Raw genomic sequence first — 26,955 nt, forward strand, 5'->3', positions numbered from 1 at the left:
AGCGTTAAATGCCTTTATCTAGTGCTTATGTGCTTGTGGGGATTAGTCATATTTGTGCGGAAGTGAAGACTTGCATTACTATTCATCAGAACCTTTTTTGTGTATTATATTCTGAGTCATAAAACAGCTTCTTTTTAGGAAAACAGGAATGATGCTACTTACACGTTCACCTTTGGATCCTCTGTCCCCTGGTCTACCTGTAGCTCCCTTAGAAAAAAAAGCAAAAAAAAACCAAACAAAACAATCAAACAAAACATAATTGAATGCTTTGCTCTCATTGAAAAGGTGAAACAGTAATATCTGAATGACTGGAGGTAGAAATTATGCTAACACTAAAGCTTGACTTAAAGCTTTTCCACCTCTTTCCAATCCAAGTATTTTTCTTCACTTACATGCAGGAGCACAAACAATACTCCATTATTCAAATCTGTACATATGCAGCAAAAATATGTGATTTAAATCCACCAAATTGCCATATTGCTTATATTTACACTGATATTTGCAGAAGCTTCTGTTCAGTTGCCTGACAAAACCCCCCCCAAAAACTACGAATTTTTTGTCATGCTTTTCCCTGAATTACTTGACTTTGAGAAATGTATACTTTTCAGATGACTGTGCAATGATTGCTTCTTACTCAACTCAGGTGTATTGCTTGTATAATATCTCCCAGTATAGTGTTTCACCTTCTGCAATGTCATGGCTCCTCTGCATCACTCCTATTTCTTTTGAAAAAACGCCTGCTTTCCCACCAGCTGTCTCTACTGTATGGAGGAGCTGGGAGAGAAAATACCTGTCTCTGGCTTCATGTCACAACATCTTGTGTCTTCCAATCCCTCCCTGTCACTCCTCATTGCTTTCCTTTACTGCGCTCACAGCAATACCTCTGGGAGCATCTTTGTATCAATTTCCTGCTGGATTACAGGAGCCATGCAAAAGACAATCTGGCATGATGTGGTTTTAAAGCGGGCATCTCTTTGTGAGGCTGTTCTCCCCTGCCTGCTTTAATCTGCAGTACTCTGTATTCCCCAATGCCTGATGGGAGGCTTAAATCTATCATCTTGCCCACTGAAATCTGCTTCCCTGAGCATTACATTAAACCACAAAGCAATGTGCAAGGAGTGTGGGTAGAGGAGTAAAAACAACCTGCTAGATGGCACTGTTGCCACACCAAAATGTCAGACAGCTAGGCAGAAAGACATGAAGATAAGACTGTAGAATGGCTCTGTACAATGCTGAGATTTCACTGGAAGAATACTAACTAAAAATAATAAGAAAACAATAAACTGTTGGGATTGTCATGAAGGTGTTAGGTGACAATATCTTGGAAATCAGAGACACAACAGTAATATAGTAACATAGTCAACCCAGTTTGGGTATTGTGTATTGTATAATGTGTTGGAAATGGCTTCATGGCGTATTTGTTCTGCAGGCTGTGAGCTTATTCTGTGTGATTACACAGTAAATAGTGTATAATATATTTGATGAGTCACCTAAAAGCAGACTTTGCTGCAGTATTTGTTTCAATTTCAGCCAGGTTCATCAGGCAGGAAAATGCATATTTAATCGAAGTGTCTACTGCCCTCTATTACAAACATTTTATCATTGCCTGAAAGCATTAACTGTATAATTAGGGTAAAAAGACTAAAAGTCAACAAAGCCTTAAATCTTCAGGATTCCATTTAGTTTTTATCGTTAAAATCTCAAATATGCAAATAGGTTTAATGCACTCAGGATGCTGTAGCTTGAGGGGGGGGATAAAAATCTGCTGTGCCATCTTTCTGTAGCTTGGCTGATGTAAAGCACTTTCTATAAGGGGATTTGCGACGTGTACGCACAACTCACCGTGTATCCAGGAGTTCCATCTTTTCCAGGTCTCCCCTGCTCAAGAAGTGCAACACAAACAAAGACATTTTGTATCAGCTCCCACCTTCGATTGGATCAGCACTGTTGCACTGCTAGTAATCTCCACAGTTAATGAGATATCTCATCCAAGGGATAATGATCCTGATTGCTGCGCGAACACTGTTCCATTGTGCGCTTACAGGGAAATTACAGAGACCATCTCTGATGGTAATTACATAAAGGAATGTACTCGTCTACAGGACATGTCATAGCAAACATACATATTTTATCCATATTGTCCTTGACTGATGTCCTTTTTTGCCACATAATGCTAAAACAACAACAGGTAAGGAGCAAAGGAGCAGTGTGTTAGTCTAAGCCCTATTTCCAGCCTGGACATCATTGGAACGTGCTTTGGCAACATCTAGTAGTGATTATAAAGGAAAGAGCAACTGAATTCATGTAGCATCCTTACAGGAACACCTTGGGGTCCCTCGGGCCCCGGGAATCCTGTCTCTCCGAGCGGCCCCCTCTCACCCTGTCAGAGAACAGAGACAGCCAATGTGTCAGTCGGCAGTGACAAAGGAATGACGCATGGATTGACAGCTTAAAGAAAGTTAGAGGCTGCGGCTCACCGGCTCTCCTGGGATCCCTGGCTCTCCACGAGCGCCGGGCTTCCCCTGTCAATCACAAACATATGAAGAGAGCAGCCTGTGTTTGACAGGCCCTCAATGGTGTCATATCTACAGCACCTCTGCAGCCTCCCATTTATAATATACCAACCAGCCTACTATAGCTTCAGAGAAAATCCACAGAACACAGCACAGGTTTATATCTCAGTTCTTAATCGAAGTAGCATATAGTGATGTGGGACTTATGTTTTGATAGCTGCTATTCTGTGCACTTCACGAAACATCATTGACTTGTTGCCAGCAGCAGATGATTGATTATGGAGGAGTATGAGTCGGCGTAAATTAGTTGAAAAGAAAAAACATCTCACTTACTGGAGGACCTGGTATCCCAGGTGGACCAGGCAAACCAATATCACCCTGAAGGAAACATTGCAGACATGTCAGACAGATGATACACACATTACATAAAGAACACACATAAATCACTGTCATGTCAAACAGACACATAGATACTGATATCAGCAACTGTGTAAACCCAGGTATAATGAATGCTCTTGGGGTCCTTCACTGTTGGAACAAAATGCAGAGCAAAAACACTTTTCATTTCTATTTACAATCATAAACATGCATTTATGATAAACAACCTCTTTATGAACATAAGCCTTCTTTATATTTCAACAGCAATCACTTCGCATATGTCACACCTGTGAAAGTATTCCCCTACAGGATAAATTACTTGGGATGTCGAACTGAAACAGAAACTGAAATGTTCCAAATCCTCAACACACACTCACACAAACATGCACAAAAACATGTAATCAACCAGTGCCAACTTTTCCATACTGACTTAGATGTTGGAAGTTGTGAAAAGTTAAATGCAGGGATATTTTTATTCCATGGAGGTAAATGGGCTTTGGTATTACTGCAACCTGAAATCCCTTCAGTCAGTATTTCAAAAACGACAAGTGATTGAATTCTCTTAAACGTAATTATTTTCCCATAAGTCGAGAATGTGTTGCACTTTCACACTGGCATTTTTTCAAAAGCTGGATATCTTATTTCAGAAAGAAACTCTTGAAAGAGGGTGAATAGAGAAAGCTCTTTCCTTCACTCAGTTAATCAGGTTATATCATGGTACAGAAGACGCTTCTCTGAGCCAACACTGTTGCTTACCTTGGCACCAGGCAGCCCTTCAAGCCCTGGTAATCCCATGGCCCCTGGTTCCCCCTATGAGAGAAAAACACACCACCTGCTGTGTCAAGACAAAAAAGTCACCACTGATGTAGACTTGCTGCTGTTTGTTCCCCCATTATTATTTTTGTCTCACAGCCATCAGTAAGAGAGTGAGTTTGGTGATGAGCTATTGGAAGGTAGAGGTGTTATAATGCTGTCAGTAAACATTAAGCATAAACAAGCAAATATAGATCTAAGCTTCCTGAAGGACGATAAATTAAATCCTACAAGAGCCAAGATTTCACACAATTCCATCTCTCCTCTAGAGATTCTCACTCAGGTATTAATACAACCCTTCATCTGTCAATATGAAGATAATCCTTAGAGGACAATATTTCAGCCTCAGTGTATTATATTATACGATCTATGACATGTGCTGTCATGCCTTGTAGGCTATAGATGGGACAGAAAAGGAGACCCATTTGACAATCACAATCAGACTTGCTTTCTGCACTAAAAATAGAGACCCATTCCCAGTGCACGAACAAGTGATGGCCTCTATCTACCTCATCTTGCTCAAGCTGCCATAGTGAAATGCCATTACACAGAATAGAGGGGCAACCAGTGCTGACATAGACAGATTGTGCAGGTAATTGTCACACATGTAGATTGTCATGAATAAGCGAGTGTGGCTAAGGGGAGAGTGGGCCAGCCAGAGGATCAGCTGTGAGACGGATTGGGGCAATTCCACCACAGCACTGGAGCCGCTCACACAATTTATTAAAATGTCAAATTAACATCCTGGTGAAAAATCACTGTGCAACAAAACGATAAAAAATGCAATTGGCCCCATGAGAATAAAGAATTCAAGTTGATGGCAGAAGCATCGAATTGTTTCCATGTCTGTGTGGATTGTTTTCAGACATCAGTATGGGGTGGGGTTGGGGGGGAGGGGGCATTAGAAGTGCGGAGAGGGTTCATAGGTTCCCACTGGCAAGACAATATGGTACAGCAGTTTCATATTTGCAGGAGACATGATCATTTTTTTCACTGTGTGTTGGAGTTCTGGAGTGGTTAAGTGCTAAAGCTTGAGGGTGTATTGACTTTTGTTGTAGAGGATCACAGAGACAATGATAGAAAGGAACTGGCAACTCTGACTTCTCCATTTTTTGGCCAGTACAAAAACTAGACAAATATTTCATATAAAATATATTCCAGAATGAAAAGCTTCAACTCACTGCAAGTCCTTCATCTCCTTTGGGACCCTTAAAACGAAAAAAAAAAAGGACAGATTACTCCAATGAATGGGACAACTGCTACCATAAAAATCATAAATATGGTCTGAAATGACATGCGGCTACTGTCTATTATTGTCATTAAAATTTTATGGTGTTCATTATTGCTTCTCTTTTCTCGCAAATTTATGTCTGTAAATCATGCTTGTACTGTGTTACATGTAACTCTGACCTTTTTAAACACCATTAAAAATGATCAAGATAATATAATCCAGCCTGTTTATTATCACACAGGCTTTATAAAACACTGTCATGCATGTTTAAATTTTTGGTGAAGCATTTCTGTGTCTTTCCACATTAAAAAACAACTAGGAATTATTTATATAAAAAGAAACAATCTGTGACTTATTGATAAATTGGATGCCTTGTCCCTGATAACACTGATGAAGATGCTCTCTTATTGATTGCTCCAGTGGAGCTGTTGTGCTGTGATGGATTCAGTACAGGCAGAGGCGTCCTCAAGATGTAGCTGTGGTTCATGTGCATTGTGCACCGGGGATATTGGATTGTTTATTTTTTGTCACCACCTTAAGTGTTTGTTGTGGTGGATGGATCCCTCCAGGGCCTGTGAGTGAATGTCTCTCAGGACTGGACAAGATTACAAACTGTCTGATAAGGAGGAGCAGGGGGAGCTGATAAGCAAATCAGGTCACTTCTGCTTGGCACTGTGCACAGTGGCTGAACTTCGAAGTCCATTTTTGCATAACAATGATGTTGTGTGTCCTGGGGCGGGTCAGAGACACCTGTCTGAGAGTCAGGAAGCCTCTTAGCCTTCACCAAGCAGCAGCTCTCAATGAACATGACTGACTGTGATATAAAGGCCTCAGAAGCCGCGATAACACTGGAGGGTTGGTCAGGTTGTTTGTTATTCTGCTCTCTCAGGTTTTGTGGCTCATACAGTATCAACATGCCTGTATGCTAGTGCTTCTCCAACGTACACTGTAAAGGATTTGCTTCAGGCATAACAATGATTATGCTTACCGGAGCACCAGGAGCTCCCGGGGGTCCTAAAATAGCTCCACCACTCTGAAAAGACATTTTTTTTTTAACTTTATGACTTTATATTTTACAATATGGGTCAAACACATTTTAACCACAAGCACAGATTCTTTTCTGCCAATATGATTGAAGGCACTGCACCATGCACTCAATGAATCACTGTAACACAATGACATTATCACAGAGTAATAGTCACTTAAAAAGTCTTTACCTGGAGCTTGTACAGACTGCTCATCCCATTGCCCTCCACATAGGGTACACCCTAAAATACAATCAACAGTAAATCAGACATCTCCTCTTAGAGACTTTCCTCACTGCTCTGTGAGTTTTAGGCACCAAGACTCTTTACAAAAAAAACTATACTGTAGGTCTGGAGCAGTTATACACTGTTAAGCCGTTAAAAGCTACATGAGAGAGATCAATAGCTCATTTGGTGATTACACAAAGAGAGGGGAAGAGAGCGCGAGAGAGTGAAGAGTGAAAAGAACAGGAAAAAAACAGAACAGTAGACTTAATAATCCTTGAACCACTGGTAATTAAAAAAAAACAAAAAAAACGAGAGTATCTGAGAAATACAAAAGAGCATACTGATTAAAAGAGATCTGGATATGAGAACTAGGTAAGCTAGACTTCTTGGGTAGTATTAGTACATAAAAGAATGTTTTTTTTCCCTTAATAGATTGGTAGAGGGCAGCTATTGTAAATGTAGAAGGAGTCAAGGTTCTCATTTAGAAGCAAGCGGATGCCTGTGCCCTTTTCAGGCCACTGAGCCATCCCCTGTCCTCCCAGACTGCAGTTTATGAGACCAGGGTGCGTGTGTATGTGTGGGTGGGAAGGGGGGGGGTGGCATGGCAGGTTCAAGGGGACGGCTGATGAATTATAGATTTGCCTTTGGAAGTGCTTACTCACTGGCCTTTTAAAGGGAGGGAACATGATTCAATGCCAGTGAGCAGGTCGCCACAATTTCATCATATTTGTACTTGTTTGTCAGTTATGTTTCTCGTGTTACACTAAATACCGTTAGACTGAGTAAAATAAAAGCACACTGATGGTCATTTCAGTAGGAAGAGATGCCAAGGCAAGGTTTTAGCTCTAACCTTTACTTCATCATGGGAATAGAATAGTTTTAAATAGTGTTGCTTAAAGCAAACAACATCATGTTTGAATGTTTTAATGTACTAAGTGTGCTGAATAGATGATTACCAGTCTATAACCTTAAGAAAATAATTCAATAAAGTGTAAAAGTCAGTTTATGCCATAAAATAACAATAAAATGAACAACATTAGAAAGTATATTTGAGTGTACATATATTATATACTACCAACTTGTGATGCTAGGGAAGGTTTTGAGATTCGTTATCACCAGCTGGCACTTGTTGAGGCAGGAGGAACTTACCGGAGGCCCTGGAAGTCCTGGTCTGCCTGCAGGGCCTTCATTCCCCTGCCAAACACAAACCAGAGGAATGCTTAAACATGTCTTTGGAAACTGAAATATTTACCAAGCACAGTCCAAGGCTAATGTAATCCGATGATATGGAACTTCATATGCCAACCTCAAGAAACCCATTCCTGTTAATATTAAGTGTTGTCTTTTCAAAAATACAGTAAATGGTGGGATTTTTAGATTCCCCTCCAGTCAAAAATATTGTTTCCTTCCTTCAGTTGGATGTTTGTGCTTCACTGTGCAGAATGATGTATGTGCAGAGTTTGACACTGGAAGACTGCTTTCACATCCATCTGCTGAAAGTGGAAAGTTTCTCTGTGCTCACGTTAAATTTGAGTTTAAGGTGTGCACATACAAGCATGATCTGTGACATCACAACTAGTTTGGAGGCAATCTTGGTCCAGTATGCAACTTACTTAAGTGTTATATTAATAGATTCTGCATTTTTCAATGAGGGGAAAAGGAGTAGATGTATTTTTTAAGGACTTTTAAGGAGGTAATTGATTGGGAATTTTGTAGAAAAAACATATAAGACACAAAGTTTAGTCAACTATGGAGTCATTTTGTTTGTCATTTTACCAATCAATCTTCAAAAAATATATAAAGAAACTACATTAGGGGAAAAACTTGAAATGGTATACATTGTACATACTCCTGGTCACAATTATCTATTAATTTCAGGTATGAGTCATGGCATTTGTCTACACCTATCTAACCAGCAATTATAAAGTTTAAGCCATTTATCCACAGTACCCTGTATATAAAACCCAGGAAGACATGCACAGTGCCTACATTATAAAGACAAAAAACCTTACTTTTTCTCCTTTAGATCCTTGTTGGCCCATTGGACCGGGTCTACCCATAAGCCCCTGCAAACAGAACGGAACAGTGAACTCTAATCTGAGCATTGACTCAAAAAAACCCCAAACTTTTCACATATCATGATAAAAGAGACCTGCAGTAATAAAAGGGGTACTCTGTGTTATAAAAATATTGATACTGATTCTGTATAAGACCACATTAAACACATTCTTCTTACCGGGGCCCCTGTGCGACCGGCCACACCTGGAAGTCCTGGTACTCCATGAGGCCCCTGGAGGAGAAACAGAGGATATCAACATTTTTCAAATAATTTGTCACTAACATCAAAATAGTCACATTCACATTTAACAGCAACACTGGACCTACAGCATACTGCCTTGACTTGACACGCAAGGATAGATGGGAGATAAATACAGTCTGCTTTTCTTTAAAATGTAACAAATGTAATGAACCACAAGCAACTAACTAACTCTAGTGTATAGAGTTTGCAACCAAATGGATGCTGTTCTATTCACTGCTCTGACTACTGGGATATGTTCATATTTTCTTGTTTTTGTGGTGCCTTTGAATGGAACAGAAAAAACATTCCTGTATTTACTGTGACATATGTGTTGACACTGTTAGATGCAGCATGTTTATTTCTCCCAATGATTTCTTTAAGCATTGAAAAAAAAACCTGTAGCAGGACTATAAAACATGTTTTTATTGAGCCTATAAAATCTAGTAACAAGTGTGCCTATTAGTGAAAATCTCCCCCTATTGCAGTTCAATGCTGAAAGTTGACCTATGAAATGCTTCTCAGCTCCTCTAAAGGGTTTTCTAATTAGCACACATAGACACACACACATCCAGGGCAGGCTACGTTCTTTATAAAGTAGCTCCTCAGAGTGCAAAAGATAGGGCATGGTGCACACACAGCATTGTAGATAGCTTTTGATAGCTTACTTTTAAAACACACTCTCAGTGCAGACAGGATTTAAGATGAGGAAGACATTACAATATATTTACATTCTTTTGAAAACCTACCTCTCAATGTCACAGTGACTTCGGGATGGCTACATAACTACGGGCTTAATATGTTTAGATTAAACTTTTTTCACTCACCTCATCGCCTTTATCTCCTATAGGGCCTGGGAACCCTCTCTCTCCTTTTACTCCCTGCAGGAAGGCAGAACCAAGAAGGGAGGGAAAAGTGAATGTTTTTCACCAGACATGAAAAGGCCTAAAACTAAAGGCTGATGGGTATAAACTTCAAAATGTCTGCTCTCCTCTTACTGCACATGACTTGAAATTGCCTAGTCTGTTTCACCGTGGTACAACACTGTATCCATAGCAACAACTTCTACAGCAAGCAGGTAAGAGTGTACAGAATATTGTGAGTTGTAGAACAGCTGGTTAGGCTTCCAGAGATAATCCAAAAAGCAATTTATGAAAAGCGTTTGTCAGTGTAAATCTCTATATAGCAGATTAAAGATACATTTCAATAAACATAAACTTAAAATGACACTATTACTTTTGCATTATTTTTTCAAGGTGAGTAACTGAATAATTCATTAATATCCATGAAAACACTTACATAAAAATGTGTTTTATGGTTTACTGTATTTATGCTTGATATTTCCTTGCCTACCTTTGGGCCTTCTTTCCCAGGATTACCCATAGGGCCTCTTACACCTGGATCCCCCTGTTTAGGACAGAATTATATACTTGAATATGCACACAGATGCACACAAAGTATCTAATATGCAACCCCAATTGGATATACAGTGTTGTGTATTTGTAATGCAAAGTAACATGGTCAGATAAATATGTTTACAATGTCTTCTCTTAATTGCCCTGCCAGGCTGATGAGTTGATCAACTTGTACCTTTTCTCCCACCATGCCTTCTACTCCCTGCTCTCCGGGGGACCCCTTCTCTCCCTTCTGCCCTGGCAGCCCTGGGACTCTCATCTGGCACACACTGCAGGCATTCTGCCAGCGAAGGCGAGACAGGAAGCAAAAGTGGTGGCACAGTTAAGATTTCATCAAATTGAGCTGAAGCACTGCATTTTCACCCTTTATTATGTCACATCCCCTGGGTGGAGGACAAGACCCCAACTGACACAAAGTGTTCCCTAAATGTCTGCAGAGCAGATATAATGTGAACCCACCAAGAGCATCTCTCATCTAGGTGAGTGGTGAACTTTGTCAAACTCATTGACTGTGACATTTAGGTGAGAATATTAAGTATCATTGTCCCTGAACCAGTGTAGATATAGGCACTGCACATTCCAGAGAGAAGAAACTGGTGTACTGCACCACGAAAAAGCAGCATTAAATTAGGACTGAGTCTGAAATACAGAACGGAAACAGATCTATACATACTTGTCATCTAAGTATCATCTAAGTAAGAGCCCAAAGAAATATTACTAATAAACTGAAACAAAGCAAAAACATTATTATTGGGTTTATGAATAAGAAGCCAGAATAAAATGCCAGTGTTGAATGTATTTAGTCCTTTTTTGTAGGTGTCATTAAAGTGTTGAAGTTAGCGCCACTAAGCAACTCTGATGACAGCTGTAAACAGTAGGCTAATCTAACAGGGCACTTAATGGAATAAAAACTAGCTGACACTGAAGGAAAGGGCAACAGGATATTGTAAGACTACTGGCATCTCGCTTTATCTGTCAATAATTAGTCATGTAAAGGCATTATATTTACTGTCACACTTGACGTGCATTAAGTATTAAAAATGAAAGAGCTTTAATTTAGCTAAGTGCTGTCCTGCAGGTAACAACATGGTGTAAAGTGACTAATCTCCTTCAATAAAAAGAAAAAAAAAAAAACAAATCAGTAATTTGCAAGAAATATAACAGCCACAAAAGAAGAAGTTTCACATTATCTTAAGCCACAGTGTAGATTCTGCATTTGGTCAGAAATGGTAAGGGACCTTGTGTGGCATTTGCACCAAGTGATGACAAGATTGGGGGCAATAACCTTTACGTGTGATGAACATGTTTGAATACAGTTTCAAAGAAAGAGAATAAAGGTACAAGCGTCAAGGCTTATCTTAGAGTGTTTTAGCATTCTTACCAAACACTTAAACGGTTGATAATTGGGGATGAAGGAATAAGTGACAAGAGAATCTACCTGAGGAATTTAAATTGAACCATTAAAGCAGCAGGAGAAGTGAAAGCTATTCTCAAAAGGCTTTTTATTATTTGGACTTTGCATGACTCTTGATATGCTGGGAGGAAAACTGCCACACAGTAATAAGTACTTTAAAACAGTATTTTTGCATATCTGCTGAGGGTTTAATGTATATTTTCTGATAATCCCTGTATGAAACTGTCTTGCACTGAATATTTACAGTACACTGTTGTGATATTCCATTCCACTGACAGTCTTTATTACATTTGTTGTCATATGGATGGACTGTGCACATGTGGTGAAGGAGGGAGCCTGGAATTATTGTGAGATTATTTGAATGTCTTTTCTACAGATACTTCTTCCAGTCATCCTGATGGAGGCACTCGAGGGCTTTTATTAGCTCTCTATACTGATATTATCCATATATTAGTAGAATAGTATGTTTCAAATGAATAAACATTGATCATTCTTAAATAATAACTGAGCCAAGCCCTTGCATGTTATTGTTTCTGAAAAACAGTAATTATCATTAACTATGAAGATAAAATACCTTAAGTAAAGCACCCATGTCTCCAACAATTGGCAGGGCAGTCTGTCAAAAGAAAAAAAGAAAGAAAAATCTATGAAACATAGTGACAGTCTTAATTTCAGAGTTTAGTCATATTCCGCTGTTGTTTGTTTGGTGTTACACCAGCTGATCTGGTGTAAATTGCTCAAAACATCAATTTATAAGCCCATCTTATATGTCTTTAAAGAATATGATTTTACTCCAAACATTTTTAACAAATTTCAGTTTCAGTGTTTCATTTTCAGCTTTTATCTGCAACGCTTGAGGAAACAGTTTAATAACTTTGTTGCTGGAAGACAGAATCCTCACATCTTCAAAATATTGTTGTTCTCCGGAGTGGAGAAAAACACTCTGAATTGCAGCCCATGTATTTTTTAAGAACATAAAATGGACTCTAAATGGGTTTCATGGGTCTTTACAACACATGAATATAAATAGGTTAAAATGCTGAATTTACAAGGCTTTATGCAAAAGCAGCAGCAGCAGCAGCAGCACTCGTATGGAACTCACACTGCAGCTATCAGTACTATATTAAATGCTGCTTGCTTGAAACACATGAAAAGACATGAAAACGTGCAAACAAACAACAGGGTGCCGCCAATTTGTCATAAACTGCAACATTTTCCTCAAAGTAAGGTAGGTTAGTAAACAGTAGGAGTAGCTGCTAATTATCCCAAAACTCAAGCTACACTCTGAATAGTGACTTTTATTTCAAGGTGAGCTCAGGAGTTCTTATTGCAGATAAGTGATGCTGAACTGCAGAAAGCAGAAATGAGATTTTCTTACTTACTGGTTCACCTGGGGGTCCAGTAGGGCCTGGGGGGCCTGGTCTGCCAGGGGAACCCTTTAATTGAGACAAAGAAAGGAGTTAACAATCCTCCCGGCTATGATATCAAGCAGACATGCCATGCTATAACTCTGCTTTCACACCCATCTCAGTTGGTGGGGATTTGTGTCCAGGAGCTGTGATACATCGTACTTGTTCATCCGCAGTAGGTAGCTGACATTCTTTTATGCTTCCAGCTGTCTTTTATCAGCAGATGTGTGAGGGAGTGAATAAGAGTGGAAGGACAGACTGATCTCACTTACCTCTCTTCCTGGAGCTCCAGGGGGGCCAGATAAACCTGGGGGTCCCTGAAAAAACCCCAGACACTGATGATTTTAACAATCTTGCTTAACATAACTGACTAACAAGTGACAAACACTACAGATTGTTATTTGTAATGTAAAATAATTGCAATACTTCTGGCCACAGCACCATTGAGCTGAAAATCTGTGAAAATAAACTTGAACATGTTGTTTGTGTGCTGTGAATTCAGAGAATTTTCCACAGACCTCAATTCCCGGCTTTCCTGGGGGTCCCATGGGGCCCTAAGAACACATCACACATCTTGTTAACACCATTTGCCCTCTAGCACCCAAGATCCAATAAAAGAATTGTGATTATCGATTCTCTGTCTCCTACAATCCTGTATTTCAAAAATGAAAGCAGACTCACTCACAATCAAATCTGTAAGGTTCAAACTAGCAGTGCAGAGCATATATGATAAAGGCAGAGGGCAATACAGCAGCACCTCACAGTAATGACTGTCGTTTTCATCTGAGACAGTTTAATGAACACTGATCCTCATATTCAAAGAATAGCTCTTTCATTCCGCGCACAAAGACAGGAATTTTGAAGGTATCAGTTTAAATAATGAATGTGGGAGACAGAGACCAATCAATACAACATCATACTCACAGGTGCTCCTGTGACACTCTCCCCAGGTTCACCTTTTTCACCATGATCTCCCGGTAGTCCTGGGACACCTCTTTCACCCTGGCATAAGCACAAGGGATCAGTCAGAAGAGTTTCAGAGATAGTGAATCCAAGGCTCATGGAAACCTGCTGCACCGCATGATCATTAAGTATTTAGACTCTGCTGGAACTCATTTTCCCTTTATGTTTTGCCTTTAGTGCTGTAGCTTCAAGGATAAGAAACACAACTATATTCAAGGCCAGTGGCATGCACATGTTCATTATCAGTTTCATTTGAACTCATGCATGTGTTGAGGAACACAGGATATTAAAGTGTACCACTATTTTTTTCCGTGACAACACCATTGATAAATGGGGCATCCTCAGTGCATTATTTTCTGAGCTTGGTGTGATATTACCAGTAAAACCTTGAGATCTCAACTTCAGTGCGCAAGGGAAAACAAGCATAGTTACTACAAATATCACTGATTTGTCTGCAGATGTTAAGATATTGGGTACTATATAAATGGATGTGTTGGATGCTCCACTACCACAGTGCTTCCTACCTTGGGCCCACGAGACCCTCTAGATAGAGGCAACCCATCACCCTAAAAAACAACAGGAAGAAGAAATCAGAATATGGATACACTGCACCTTCATCACCAATTCACTTTGAGACCCGAGGTGCAGCCTGAAAAAACCTGTTCTCTGCTCTAGTGCTGGAATTTAAACAGGAATATTGAATCTATATGAGCTACAGTAGACTCCACAGTGCAAACAGTCCGAACACAGCATTGCATTATGAGCTCATGTTCAATACTGTTTACAACATTTCTAATAGTTTCTATGTTCAGGGGCGGACTGATAATGCCATACCACAGAGAAAAACCTTGATTGGAATTGAGGCCACAGTAAGCATTATTTACTGTACAGTTCGGATGAGACATTGATTTCTGTGGTCAGCATGTATTAGTGTTACAAGTCCTACAGTACATTGCACAATGTAAATTAGCTGTGCAGAAGTTGGATTTGAACTAAAACAGCAATTCTGCAGATTTAGGGAGAAATGTTTCAATTCATCCAAACATAAAACAGAGTGAAGTTTAAGAAATTCAGAAGTTTTTGAGATGGATAATATGATCCTATAAAGGCTTTTTCTTTTGGAAGAATAAAAAAAAGGTCCATTAGACATTATGCGCTGGCACTCTACTGAACAAAACCTTTATTAGTACTTCACGGTATAAGGAGATTGCTAATCCATGCAAATAATAACAGTAAAAAGAAACAAAGAGTAAATTGCTCATTATTCATTTAAAGGCAAAATCATTGAAGAGGCTGACTCATTAAAGATGCTCAGACAATCTGCATTGGGCTCTGTTTATTGCTTTTTTTCTTACATAATAAAGACCATAAAATGTTAAAAATTCATTTTCCTTCAATACCTCTAAACAGAAATGACGTTAATGAAAAGACTCAGGATTTATGCATAAGGACTTCCACTCTAAACGATGGACATCTCTCTTTGTGTCAATTTTGGACAACGTAAAAGCATGAGAGGCCATTGGCCTGCTGTAAACATCCCCCTTCAACACTTACACACGCGTGCACACACACACACACACACACACACACACACACACACACAAACACAATCACACACACAAATCCCTCTTGTCCAATCCTGCTCCAGTTTCCACAGTGCTGGAGTACATTAAAGAAGTTTAAATACCTCTCCCTGAATGCAATCTTTCTCTTATTACTCTGCTCTACTGAACACAGTAGCCTTTGCTTGATGAGTAAGTCTGCTGTCGGGCTTAATGTTCAGTTTAGCGTTTCAACACACAAACAAACATGATTGTTTAAAGCCATAGAGCACTTGCTGGTGATTGAGGAGTGCACGCCGTCAACCAGGACTGAGGCCTTTTTGGTAAAGCTATAATGAACTTTCTATATGCAAAGCCATGTTCATAAAGGAGAGTGCTTCAACAGCTATAAGCTCCAAAGTGGGAGGATAGGTGATTACCCAGGCTGAGGTTATCCAGTGTTGGATTACTTAATGGCATTGCATCTCCATAATGTCATGGCAGCTATGCAGCCAGAGGAGCTAGTTCCCTTTAACTTGTCTGTTGCTGATCCAACTGTTTGTAGATGATCTACCCTTTGTGAACTTCTGTTGAATTTTCTGTTTTTTCCTGTTCTACACTAGCAGCTTTTACTTTTGTGTCCTGTGACTCAAGGGCTGAAGCCAACAAGGTCAGATGAACATGTCTAAACTCTCAAGATGGTACCCACCAAATATCCACCGCCAGGCTCTCCAGGCTCACCCTTGGGTCCCTGTGGCCCCATCACTCCACCTGAGTCCCCCTACAGAAAGACAGAAAGTATTCAGATGTGTCTACATGAACAAAACGTCAGACTGTCTGTCACTGAAACAATTAAAAGGATGTGCTGGAAGAGTCTGGGGGTTGAAGCAAGACCAGACGCCATTTACCAGGATCATTTTGCACATCAATAGGTATAAACATTAATATTGTTTGTTACAGGGGACAGTTTTTGTCACTGCTTGGACCCTTACAAACCCATAAAACTCCAACATTAGCTTGTAATGGAAATTGTTGTCCATGTGGCATAAACAAGGTTGTTGGTTTTATGTTTCCTGCCTCAAATAAATTAGTTGACTCAAATGTTTATAATGTTCTACCACAAGAAGAAGTTTTACTTTGTTTTCATTTACCCAGAAAATATTTACTCTTAACTTTCCTCATGCGCTTTCACTACATAAATTAGTGCATGTTTGCTCTTCTTTCAGCTTTATACTTCAAATGAATGATTTGTCTTACTCGTGGGCTACCACATGAATGTATAACCACAGCTGCCTCTTGGATCACAGTTGACAGTGGTATAGCAAAGATGACAAAGGAGGATTATGAATGTGAATGTATGTGGGAGGTTTAAGCACTTTAGGTTTATTTCTTTGCCCTGGAGTATAACAGAGTGACTCCAGTGGGTGGGGAGTCGTGAGTAAAGCTTCATTTATTTTGACAAGTGACAAACCCCATCAAACATGCATGTCAACTGCACATTTTTCCTCTTCTTGCTGCTTTCAACGCAGCATTTGGAGCAAGTCCTACTGCAAGAAGAAATTTGTGTACAAATAACAGAGTAGCATCAAAAACAAGAGCACAAAGTTACAGCGTGATTGAGGATGGCGTGCAGGGTGAGCAATCTGAAAGGTGCCTTCACAAGTTGTCTAGCATGTTCAACCTGTGATAAAACATCATAGCCTCATATTTTTCTTTGAGGTGAGAACTTGATTTGAAGTTTGCCTACCTTCTCTCCTTTCAGGCCATCTCTCCCAGGCACTCCTGGCTTCCCTGGCGAGCCCTGTAAATAGTGGAGAAAAGAGACACATCTATCATCAGGCCTTCATCTCCTTACACACATTTATCTCCTCCTCCTCACTGCTTCAGCGGGCTGCCGTGTTCCAACATAATTTCCCTTAGCCAGGATTTATGAAATGCCTCTTTTCCCTCCCTGCTTTTGAATAAAGACAGATGCTCATTACGGAAGCAGGTGTGGAGAACAGATTGGGCCTCTGCCTCCGTTCCTGGCATAAAGCGCTTAGATTTGCCTCTTTCCACTAATTAATTCTTAAATTTGATTACTGATCGTCTGTGTAAAAATTCTGGACTTTTCTCCCTGCTTCCTATCTGTCGCTGCCTGTTGAGGTTTATCTGTTTATCTCTCTCTTTCATTCTGGCAGGCTGAGTTAGAGAGTAGAGGATATGGCAAGGTGACAGATAAGGCAACGAGAGAAAGGAAGGCTTGACATGAAGTGCTAGTGTCTAGTGCCAGTATACTTACTGGCTCGCCTGAGAGTCCAGTGGGTCCAGGCAGGCCTTGCTTCCCCTGGCAAAACACAAAGGAAAAACAACACTTTAGGCTATTTTCTCCCTTTGTTTGGTGACAGAATTGTCAGGGCTTTAAACGTTATAGCCCAGCCAGCTACACTGTAGACACCGACTTTCAAGATCCTTTCAAATGGCAGTGTTTTTTAAGTGCTGCCCCTGCTGCCATTTTAATAAATTATGGTTGGTTTCATGACATTTACTGTATACATATACTGTATGCATGTATCATCTTGACTGAGCAGACCAGTTTCAAGTAGCAGTAGGTTTGCATGCACATGTTATTTCAGATAAAAGTGTGTATACCCTTGTTATGCTGTTATTCTAGATAAGCTGTTTATACGCGTTCCCCTTTTTGACTCATTTTTGTCTTTGTGTACACAGATGAAGTGAGCGTTCAACACATTACCATGGAAACTGAGCTCATGTAGTAACAACAGAGAAAAGGAGTACAAAAGCATCAGCATACTGGCTGCTATCTTTATGTACGCCATTTCATAAAAAAGTATCTGTATTGTAAACATTTTATGATATTTTCATGGACTATCTTCAAAAGAATACTTGTGTGTCCTCAGTGATAAGAGTTTTCAGTTTCATTCATTTCAACAAGTGTGTTAACAGTGAGTGCAGTACAACAAGACATTACCCTTACATTTATCTCCATATTGCACTTACAAATATTTCATAACTATTACCATGGAAACACAACTTCCACCAAAACCAGCTGAAGAAACCAACAGGGAATAATGACACGTTCAGCTGTTAATATTGGCCTGAAAGTTTCATACATAACAACATCAGTATATCCAAAAACTACAACTGAGATCCAACTTTTAATGAAACATGTAAAGATAAGTTTTTTCTTTCCTAAACTTGAGTAACATTGTTTTTTTCACCACAGTCACAGCTGTGGTACTCTCTCACCCAGGTGTATCTGGGTATCGTCTCACTGTTGCTTATATTCAGCAGGAGGTTTTTAGAGTCCTCCGTTTGACCTACTGTAAGTGGCACAGCAGAAATAAGATAAATAAAAAGACTCACCTCTAGTCCTTGATCTCCCTTTAGACCTGGCGGGCCAGTGTTTCCCTGTTACATTACCGAAAAGGGTGAGAAAGAAGTGAAGGGGAGGCAGGAGGATGGAGAGAAAAATATCAGACTTTTGACTTGAGATTTTTGTTTTTGCCACTCTGACTCTTGAACTAATACTACAGAGAGAAAGCCTATAGACCGGTATATACCCGTATAAAGGGATGAAGGTCTACTCTAGTTGCAATTGGAGGACAATTAGTCTCATGTATCACCAGTCATTTTAGGCCCTCTGACAAAAACACCTCCGACAAAACAAATAATCATCTCTGGTATGTTCTACTGTCTCGCTCTGGCCCTGGAATAACTGTAAGTCAAAGAAAGATCTATTTTAAAATAAAAATGGCCTTGTTTAGCAATCTGTATACTCCATAGAGCAGGCAGAGGGCTACTCATTGGACATAAAGGACTGTGGAGCCTTATTTTGTTGTCAGTGGATATCAATGCTCAAGTTTTAGTGTAAGTGCTCGGTCTTAAAAATGTTACCTTGAGGCCTTGCAGTCCTTGAGATCCTTTCTCCCCCTGCAGAAGGGAAGGAAGGAGATAGACAACCATCATTTCTCAAGACATACAAAAAGAAAACAGTTGAGTAAGTCATTCCTCTCGCTGACTGTGGTTAGGTTAAAAAAATTACCTTTCTCAAGGATTTGCTTTCATATTATGTGAAGGTTACGAAGAACAAGAATATTTTCTTTGCCCAGTTTGCTCCTGCGCTCTGAGAATATGAAAAACTAAAAAAAAACAAAAAATTTTAGTGCCTGCCTAATTTGATTTTTCTTTTTCATTCAGCTGATCGTCTTTTGATGTTTGGTCAATAGCTTCCTCAGTGACATTTGTAATCTGCTTTTGTCAAGTAGTTGCATCTGTTGTTTTAAGATCCAAACAATAACTGCACGCCAATTTATTCTGTGCTCCACCCTTGCAGAGCACAAAGACGACATTGAACTCTACATCTGAACAGCAGGTGATGTTCAATAGCTTTTTCCAAATCAAATGTCAGCATTGCTTTTGTTGAAGTTACTTAAGAATGCGAACATATTCCATGCTGTGGTTTCAAATGTTGGATGTAATGTTTGAAAAGTAATACTGAGTTTCTTTTGGTTAAATTGTCTTCACTGAGAAAAAAAAAATAATGAGGAAAATACTTACCATATCCCCCTTTTCCCCCTTCTGGCTCTTCTCCCTCATTTCATCCTCACACACAAGACAAAACAGACCACTTAAAAATGCAACTCAGCTGTTGATGAAATTCTACAAGTGTGTATTGTGTATGATTTGAAGAACCACACACAAGTGAGATAACAGGTTAATAGGTTTTATGATATAAACAGGTGCTTACAGTTCCAGAGAGTTGTCTTAATCCATGAGCTGTCATCACCTGGAATTAATGAAAGAGACAATGTTTTCTAAAAAGAAATAAGTCAAATATCTGATGAGTAAAAATCAATGAAAAGTAAAAATAAACTCCTCTTAGAAGTTAATAGTTTTTAAAGGAAATATAGAAGTAACAACTACATCTTGACTCACAAACACTTATTATACACTAACACTAATACTACACTAACATTTTATTATACAGCCCGTGATTTACAGTGTAATATTGCTATAATAATCAAGTACAGATAAAATACTTATAGTAAAACTTATTTTTCCTTTCCTCTAAAATGTCCAGTTCTTACACTCTAATTCCTCATAGTCTTGTTTTCTTTCCTTGTACCTCCATTTCAATACCAGCAGGTAATGGTAAGTATTTTATTAGTATATGATTCACACACCAAATTACACTGTAAATTGTGTTACCAAGGGTTTTTAAATCTTCAGAAAAACCAATAAATGGGGTGACAGGGCCACTGGGTAGGGGGCCTTTAACAACAAATGAAATGAAATGGAAGGGGAAAGGTCAAGACCAACAAGCTACAGTAATGTGGACTGATGCCTGAAACTACTACAGGTGACTACATGGAGAAACTTTCCCAGCTGTCCGCGGTGAATCTCAAATTAAAGCAGCAGTTAACAAGAGGCAAATTATTCCTGCAGTGCTACTTCCTCCTGAAACATCCTTTGTACCGGATACACATCAAATAACAAACTCTATTTACACCTTGCATGAACATACCATACATTATGGATGATCAAACTAGAATCTAACAGTGCTAGATCAAATAAAAAAAATATAGTAGTAAATAAGACATAATGGGGATTAATCCACCCAAACTACTGACAAAAGTGATAAAAATAAATTGCGTGTACATGCAAATGCATTTTTAATCCACAAATTTGTTAACAGAAACTTGTGTTCAAGTGCTATTTGGCCTTGTCTTTTCCTCTGCTGTTGCCTTAAAAAACAAAAAGAAGTTGGTGTTTTAAGAACAAGGCCACAATTATCTTTTAAGGCAATCTCATACCAGGTATAGGCAGAGACGTGCAGTCACTGATGTTAAAAGCAGTTGTTTCAGTTGGACTGATCATGATCAGATTTCACACAGATGTTAAAATTAGGTGGCACAGACACAACTAGATACAACATGTATATCTGATTTACAACAAAATTTAGTGTCGACTGATCAAATGGTTTTAATGGCAAAGCTGATATTTTAAGGCCTGATGTTTTAAAAAAACACTCTAGAAAGACAATCTAATTGTAAATCTATCTATAATCATCAGAACTCATCAAATCTAAATGTCCTCAGGCCCTTTGTGTTGTACATGTTTCACCCTGACGTATGCAATTATAACTGGTTCAGCCTTGGGTGGTTTTAGCATAATGATAAAAGAAGCAAGAGACAATAGAAGCTACGTTGGAAATGAAAGCAATATTCAGGTATAGAAAATTTTGGTGCCCCCATGGTACCTAAACTTTGAAAAGGGGTGACTTCTATTGAGAGCACTGCCATTGTTTTATTACCTTGTTTTTCCAGTTAAAGGGTTTTTCAGTTTTTCTTTCTTGTTCACTTGCACGGGTGTCTCTGTTTCCTGTTTAATGTCTGCCAATGAGCTGTTTGAGAGTGTTACTCTGATTAAAGGCTATACAAATAAACTTAACTTGACATGAAGCGCTCTTCCCACCTTCAGCAACAATGGTCAAAGTAACCTTAAACAAGGCACTGAATCCCCTACTGTCCCAGTGGAGCGTGTGCATAATCAGTCAACCTTCAAACTGCAGTCACTCGCCAGAGCAGCTTCTGTCAATTTTCCTGCTGGATACTGAACAATGTCTCAGTGCCATCAGTACAGTATGTGACCAAATCCTAGAGTTCTGCCACAATTTCTCTCACTTGCAGTGAAAAACTGCATAAAACTCTTTACTCAACATAATTTGGAATAACAGATTCTTTTTAATAGATTATGAAACTCTATTGTAAAGCAAATACTGGTAGCTATAAATCAGGACTGTCTCAGAGCTGAAAAGACCGCTTTGCCACTTTAAGGGCGTTGGGGAAAGTGATGGTCATGCATGCCTGTAAGACCGCTGCTCCTCCCTGTCACTAATAAACAGAGGCACAAGAAGGTTTATGAAGGGAGGGTAATGATCTGAACCCTTGCTTCTGCTGTGTAAGGGAAATCAATGCTTAACTGCCAAAATTATCTGCCACAGGAAAGCAGAGAGCACAGACAGAGAATGGTACTAAATATTCAAACAGCCTCATTTATCAAATGACTAATGTTTTCCTCTTGACTGTGTGCTATAGAATACATCTCCTACATCCAGGGTGGCTCACACCTCACTACACAACATTGAACACAACTGAGCATTTTAGTTTTGATAGAACATTTTGTTATCTTCCTCTACCAGTTGAAATGAAATTAAGGGAAAGGAGACAACTGTTCAAAAATAATTGCAAAGCTAGGCCTCAATGTTTTGAACAGCCATTAAAACCGCCTACATTGATATCTATTCAAATGAGCAGACTTTTTGTTGGTTAGACAGAAACCAGTGAAACCAGTGTGAGTGAGTGATATTTGTTCGCTATGTAATTAAGTTGTCTAATTTTCATATGAATCCCTCACTAACAAGCAATAAGAGTGAGGGTAATAATGAAAGCCATCAAACCTTGTTTCCAAGCGCATGTCTGAAGCCTTCAGAGACTCAATAGGCAGCAGATCTTTTGAACAAGACCCATTATCATAGAGCCATCTAAATGTCAGACCTGCTTGTGACACGTGGGCTACAACATCATTTTTTAATGTGACACTTTATTATAGATAAATTCCATTTTTTAAACAATGGCACTCATTGTTGCAGCATTTCTTTGGAGTCATTACTACCCGCTTGCAGATCTTTAACTGATTTGTCACAGTGTGTTTTTGACTTTAAAATGTCTAAACACCCACACTGTTACCTTCAACAAACATTAGACAACCACTCTGACATCAGTAGTTCCCACTTTTTGTCTGCTTCTCCACTAAAAGAAGGCAGGGTCGTCCAATAAAAATCTTTCTCTATAATATAATATATTATGAACATTAGGAAGATGTCATGTGCTCTATGGCCTGCAGGATAAAGATTGTTTTGTTCTATGCAAAAGATTATAATATGATATGAATATGTGGGTGATGGTGAGTATTTTCATATATAGATACACGGGAAATCAAAAGTTCACAACTTTTAATGTCCATGCAAGCTATCTTGTGCATATTTCTTTACTGTGTATATTGCTAAAAGAAACACTCACTGGGAGCTTGCTGCCAAATATGAGTGAGTTTATTACTTGAAAAAAAAACAAAAACAATGCAAGGAAGCTTTTCCCCGGAGAAATTCCACACAACTAATCTCAACTACCTTGAAAAAGCTGCCCATGTTTCATGCCCTCTATCAACACTGATCCATGATTTTTACAGAAAAAATAAAGATTTTTAAAAGAATTATATATCTAAAGATACAACAAATCTGCAGGCCTGTCAAAGAATGGAAATAGGTTACGTGCCACCATGCTGGAAGTGTGACAGCAAAGGTAAATATAGCACCGCTGTTGCTTTTCCCTCCCTGTTCCCCAAATTCTTCATGATAGGATGTGAAATTTGGCATTTTCTTTGGTTTGTCACAAAGAACGAAGCACTGATTTACTGACAATGAATGTACATATACTGTAAAACTAGAATACATGCATTAAGGGGTTATGTACATTAAGGTTACGCTGTAGGTGACACTGTAGCTGATGTAGCTTCTATAAGTATGTGTGTAGCCCACCATCACCATGTATAACAAAGTGAAAGAATATTAATACTTACTGTGTGGGATATAATTAAAGCATAATACAGCCTGATCATGTACAATACATGCGTCTAGTGCTGCGGTGGTGATATCACCGGGCGAAACCTGATGCTCAATTATAAATCAAGACCTAGTCTGAAGGTATACAGCAGGACGTGTGTTAACTCTTTGCATGGACTATAAATGCAGCTTAAAGTGGGCTTTCTGCACTATATTGTACTTACAGAACCAGGAGGACCAGGAGGGCCAATGTCACCCTAAAAAACACAACAGAAACACAAAATCAATCATTATGTACTGTTTGTGTGACTGACAGACAGAGGGACAAGCAGACAGACAAAGGTACAAAAAATACAAAGAAAGCATAAAAATACACTTGAGAAACTACTGCTGAAAGCAAGTTGCTACAGGTGACCTCAAACAGCTACATCAGTAGGTTTTGGAGCATCAATAAAAGAGGTAATAACAAGTGATGTGAAGAGAGCCATGAGTGGCAAGTAAACATTAAAGAACTCTTGTTAAAAACATATTGCAATGGTTTGAATTTCATGTGCACAATATTGAATGTTGCAGTGCTTATAGTGTGAGTATACCGCATATAACCCTTTGTAATGACTGTGTTCAGTGCCCCAGGGAACCTTAGAAGGTTCTTAATTGTGATACATTGGATTTAGGAGCCTCCATTATCCCATTTATCATTTACAAGCTATTACTTTCATGCTTTCAATATAACAAGAAAACACAGGGACAACTATATACATAAACAACTTAAAACCACTCAGAGGAGGCATGCTGTACATAACCATCCTACACAATCCTCTACATTTGTAGCTTTAATACCGGAAAAAAGGTTTAGAAGTTTTTAATCCCCATTTGGATGTGGATCTAAATACACATGATAGATATCATGCAAATTTCTGGAAAACATCTAAATCCTGCATAAGGGCTTCCTCAATATTTTTTTTTATTCCTGTGTTGTTTATTTAAACATTTTCAGCTTCCTTGTTATCATCAAGATGCTATCTAAGATTTTTTCCAATTTTTCTATATAGTTCATCAAGACATACAATCACCATAAATACATGACATACATGACAACGTCAGAATCCTGTTTTCCAAAGGTTTGTTTTGAGAAATAATAGAATCTATTCAACTCCACAAAAAAATCTAGTTTCTCATTTAACCATCTTGGGATTAAAGTGGCCAATTTCACTCTTTGACTGTGGATGAATTCTGCAAAATGCAGTTTTCAAATGTATTGCAATACTTTGAAATGACATCGAATTCTACAGGGGTTTATATGCACCTGTCATCTAAATTTGGTTGAAATTGCATAATGCATTCAAGATTTTTGTAGATTTATGCCAAATAGACCACGCTTACAATAACTGGATGCTTATTTGTTGTGTTCCAATTTTGGTGAAGATTGCAAAAAAAAAAAAAAGGCGGAAAATGGCCATGACCTACAGTATATGGAAAGATACGTGTTGCACTGAGAAATCTAGAAAAATGTTTCTTAGCCTCACAGTTCAGAAGCGATTAGAAAAAAACATGTGGTGTGTTATAAACAGCCACATATTGCCACTGTCTGCAGCAAATAGGAATACGTTCTACCGTAATACAAAGCCTAACTTGCTGACAGAAACAATACGATTTATCTTATTAATTAAAGAAAAGACATAAGGGTTAATGGTTCTTTGCCTACTGCAGAGGGTTCCCACTGCAAAGTATCACTCAGACAAAATTATATGAACGAGCATAAGCACAAAAAGATGCAGACAATCAACAAAAAAGCTATAAAACACAAGAAATAATTGGCTGCCAATTCATTATTTGTTGCTAGATGATTTACAAAGATCCTTGCAGGATAATCAGACTTGAGAAAGATACTAACTCAAACGGTTTAGTCTCTGTATTCTGGTGTATCATACCAATTATATCACTTGAGCTACCTTATCTCCACCATCTTTCTCTGCTCTCCTCAGCAGTGCTTCTCTTTCCCATACACACACGCACACACAGAGGCAGAGTCTCAGGCAGTGCAAACAGGGGGAATCATCATGTATGACACTTGACATTGATGTGACTTACTTTTTGTCCTTTCATCCCACTGGCCCCCTCGGCACCTGGCTGACCCTGTGGGAGGAAGCCTTGGTTAATGGCTCTGTACCACTATGGCATTGTAAATGTCACTGCAGGAAAATACATACAGTGTCTCCTTTCTCTCCTTTCACTCCAGGGACTCCGGGCTCACCCTTCTGCCTCTGTATTTGAACAGAGGAGATCTTTACCAGTGACAGACAGCAAAGACAGGGCAAAAAGACAGAAAGCTTAGAGAATGAAACTTAGACAAGGGCAGTTGTTATGAATAAGTCATCAGAAAAACATACTGTGTCATCTCAGAATCCAAATACTTTGTAATCATGATTACAATAGTGGCTTTTGAGACTATGATATAGTGTGATGTGAGTCTAGCAGGATAATGAAAAACTCAAGCCCCTGTTGCACTGCAGCACTTAGCCATGCATCTATGTTAAAATCATTCCCCTGTCTGCCAATAGATGGCACTTTATGACTGCTGATGAGCTGCCCTCAGAGTATGTTTTAATAGGATTTCTTCCCATTAGTTATGTGGAGAATACTCTAAGTAAATATAACTGTACAACAAATGTACTTGCACCTTGTTCAAGACATATAGTGAATGAATAATTAGATATATCTGTGATAGAAATCTATGTTATGTCATCATATATATATATATATTCAGGAGAACTTCTCAGTCTGTCAAGGCCTCAGCAGAAGACTCATCATACTAAATGCATTTCTCACCTTCCTCTGCTTTCACACTCATATTTTTACTGTTTCAAAAATGCACTAGGTCTTGAACTATAGATGTTTGGCATTATTGGCTATTATTTCAGCTATGCAGAAAACGTGTGGTAAATTATTAACCAAATGCGTTTGAACTACTCGTATGATAGATGAATCATTTCACATCTCCAGGCAAGTTTAATAAAGCTCACCTGTTCTGATATTTTTCCCCCTTTTCAAACAGAAACACACATAACAATGAACAAAAAAAAAATAAAAAAAAAATAGGTCGCTC

General features: G+C 38.9%; 1 protein-coding gene across 7 annotated transcripts in view; it reads right to left on the reverse strand.

Annotated features, from left to right (window-relative positions):
• Positions 1–26,955, reverse strand: part of LOC137196907 (collagen alpha-1(XIX) chain-like) — a 99,841-nt gene that overhangs the window by 15,274 nt on the left and 57,612 nt on the right. For 4 of the 7 annotated variants that reach the window (XM_067609881.1, XM_067609878.1, XM_067609880.1 and 1 more), the window contains 31 exons: positions 26,060–26,134; positions 25,941–25,985; positions 24,074–24,106; positions 19,977–20,015; positions 19,787–19,831; positions 19,124–19,159; positions 18,593–18,637; positions 17,508–17,552; positions 16,974–17,027; positions 15,936–16,007; positions 14,210–14,251; positions 13,647–13,724; positions 13,241–13,276; positions 12,995–13,039; positions 12,696–12,749; positions 11,888–11,929; positions 10,075–10,179; positions 9,838–9,891; positions 9,312–9,365; positions 8,425–8,478; positions 8,201–8,254; positions 7,338–7,382; positions 6,153–6,203; positions 5,924–5,968; positions 4,886–4,912; positions 3,648–3,701; positions 2,847–2,891; positions 2,478–2,522; positions 2,318–2,380; positions 1,843–1,878; positions 163–207 (listed from right to left, as the gene is read on the reverse strand). In XM_067609881.1, the coding sequence (XP_067465982.1) occupies positions 163–207; positions 1,843–1,878; positions 2,318–2,380; positions 2,478–2,522; positions 2,847–2,891; positions 3,648–3,701; positions 4,886–4,912; positions 5,924–5,968; positions 6,153–6,203; positions 7,338–7,382; positions 8,201–8,254; positions 8,425–8,478; positions 9,312–9,365; positions 9,838–9,891; positions 10,075–10,179; positions 11,888–11,929; positions 12,696–12,749; positions 12,995–13,039; positions 13,241–13,276; positions 13,647–13,724; positions 14,210–14,251; positions 15,936–16,007; positions 16,974–17,027; positions 17,508–17,552; positions 18,593–18,637; positions 19,124–19,159; positions 19,787–19,831; positions 19,977–20,015; positions 24,074–24,106; positions 25,941–25,985; positions 26,060–26,134 (1,563 nt within the window). The remainder of the gene's footprint in view (positions 1–162; positions 208–1,842; positions 1,879–2,317; positions 2,381–2,477; positions 2,523–2,846; positions 2,892–3,647; positions 3,702–4,885; positions 4,913–5,923; positions 5,969–6,152; positions 6,204–7,337; positions 7,383–8,200; positions 8,255–8,424; positions 8,479–9,311; positions 9,366–9,837; positions 9,892–10,074; positions 10,180–11,887; positions 11,930–12,695; positions 12,750–12,994; positions 13,040–13,240; positions 13,277–13,646; positions 13,725–14,209; positions 14,252–15,935; positions 16,008–16,973; positions 17,028–17,507; positions 17,553–18,592; positions 18,638–19,123; positions 19,160–19,786; positions 19,832–19,976; positions 20,016–24,073; positions 24,107–25,940; positions 25,986–26,059; positions 26,135–26,955) is intronic. The other 3 variants (XM_067609886.1, XM_067609879.1, XM_067609884.1) reach the window with 1 other exon arrangement.

This window comes from Thunnus thynnus, chromosome 14 (assembly GCF_963924715.1).
Source record: "Thunnus thynnus chromosome 14, fThuThy2.1, whole genome shotgun sequence".
Classification (NCBI taxonomy): domain Eukaryota; kingdom Metazoa; phylum Chordata; class Actinopteri; order Scombriformes; family Scombridae; genus Thunnus; species Thunnus thynnus.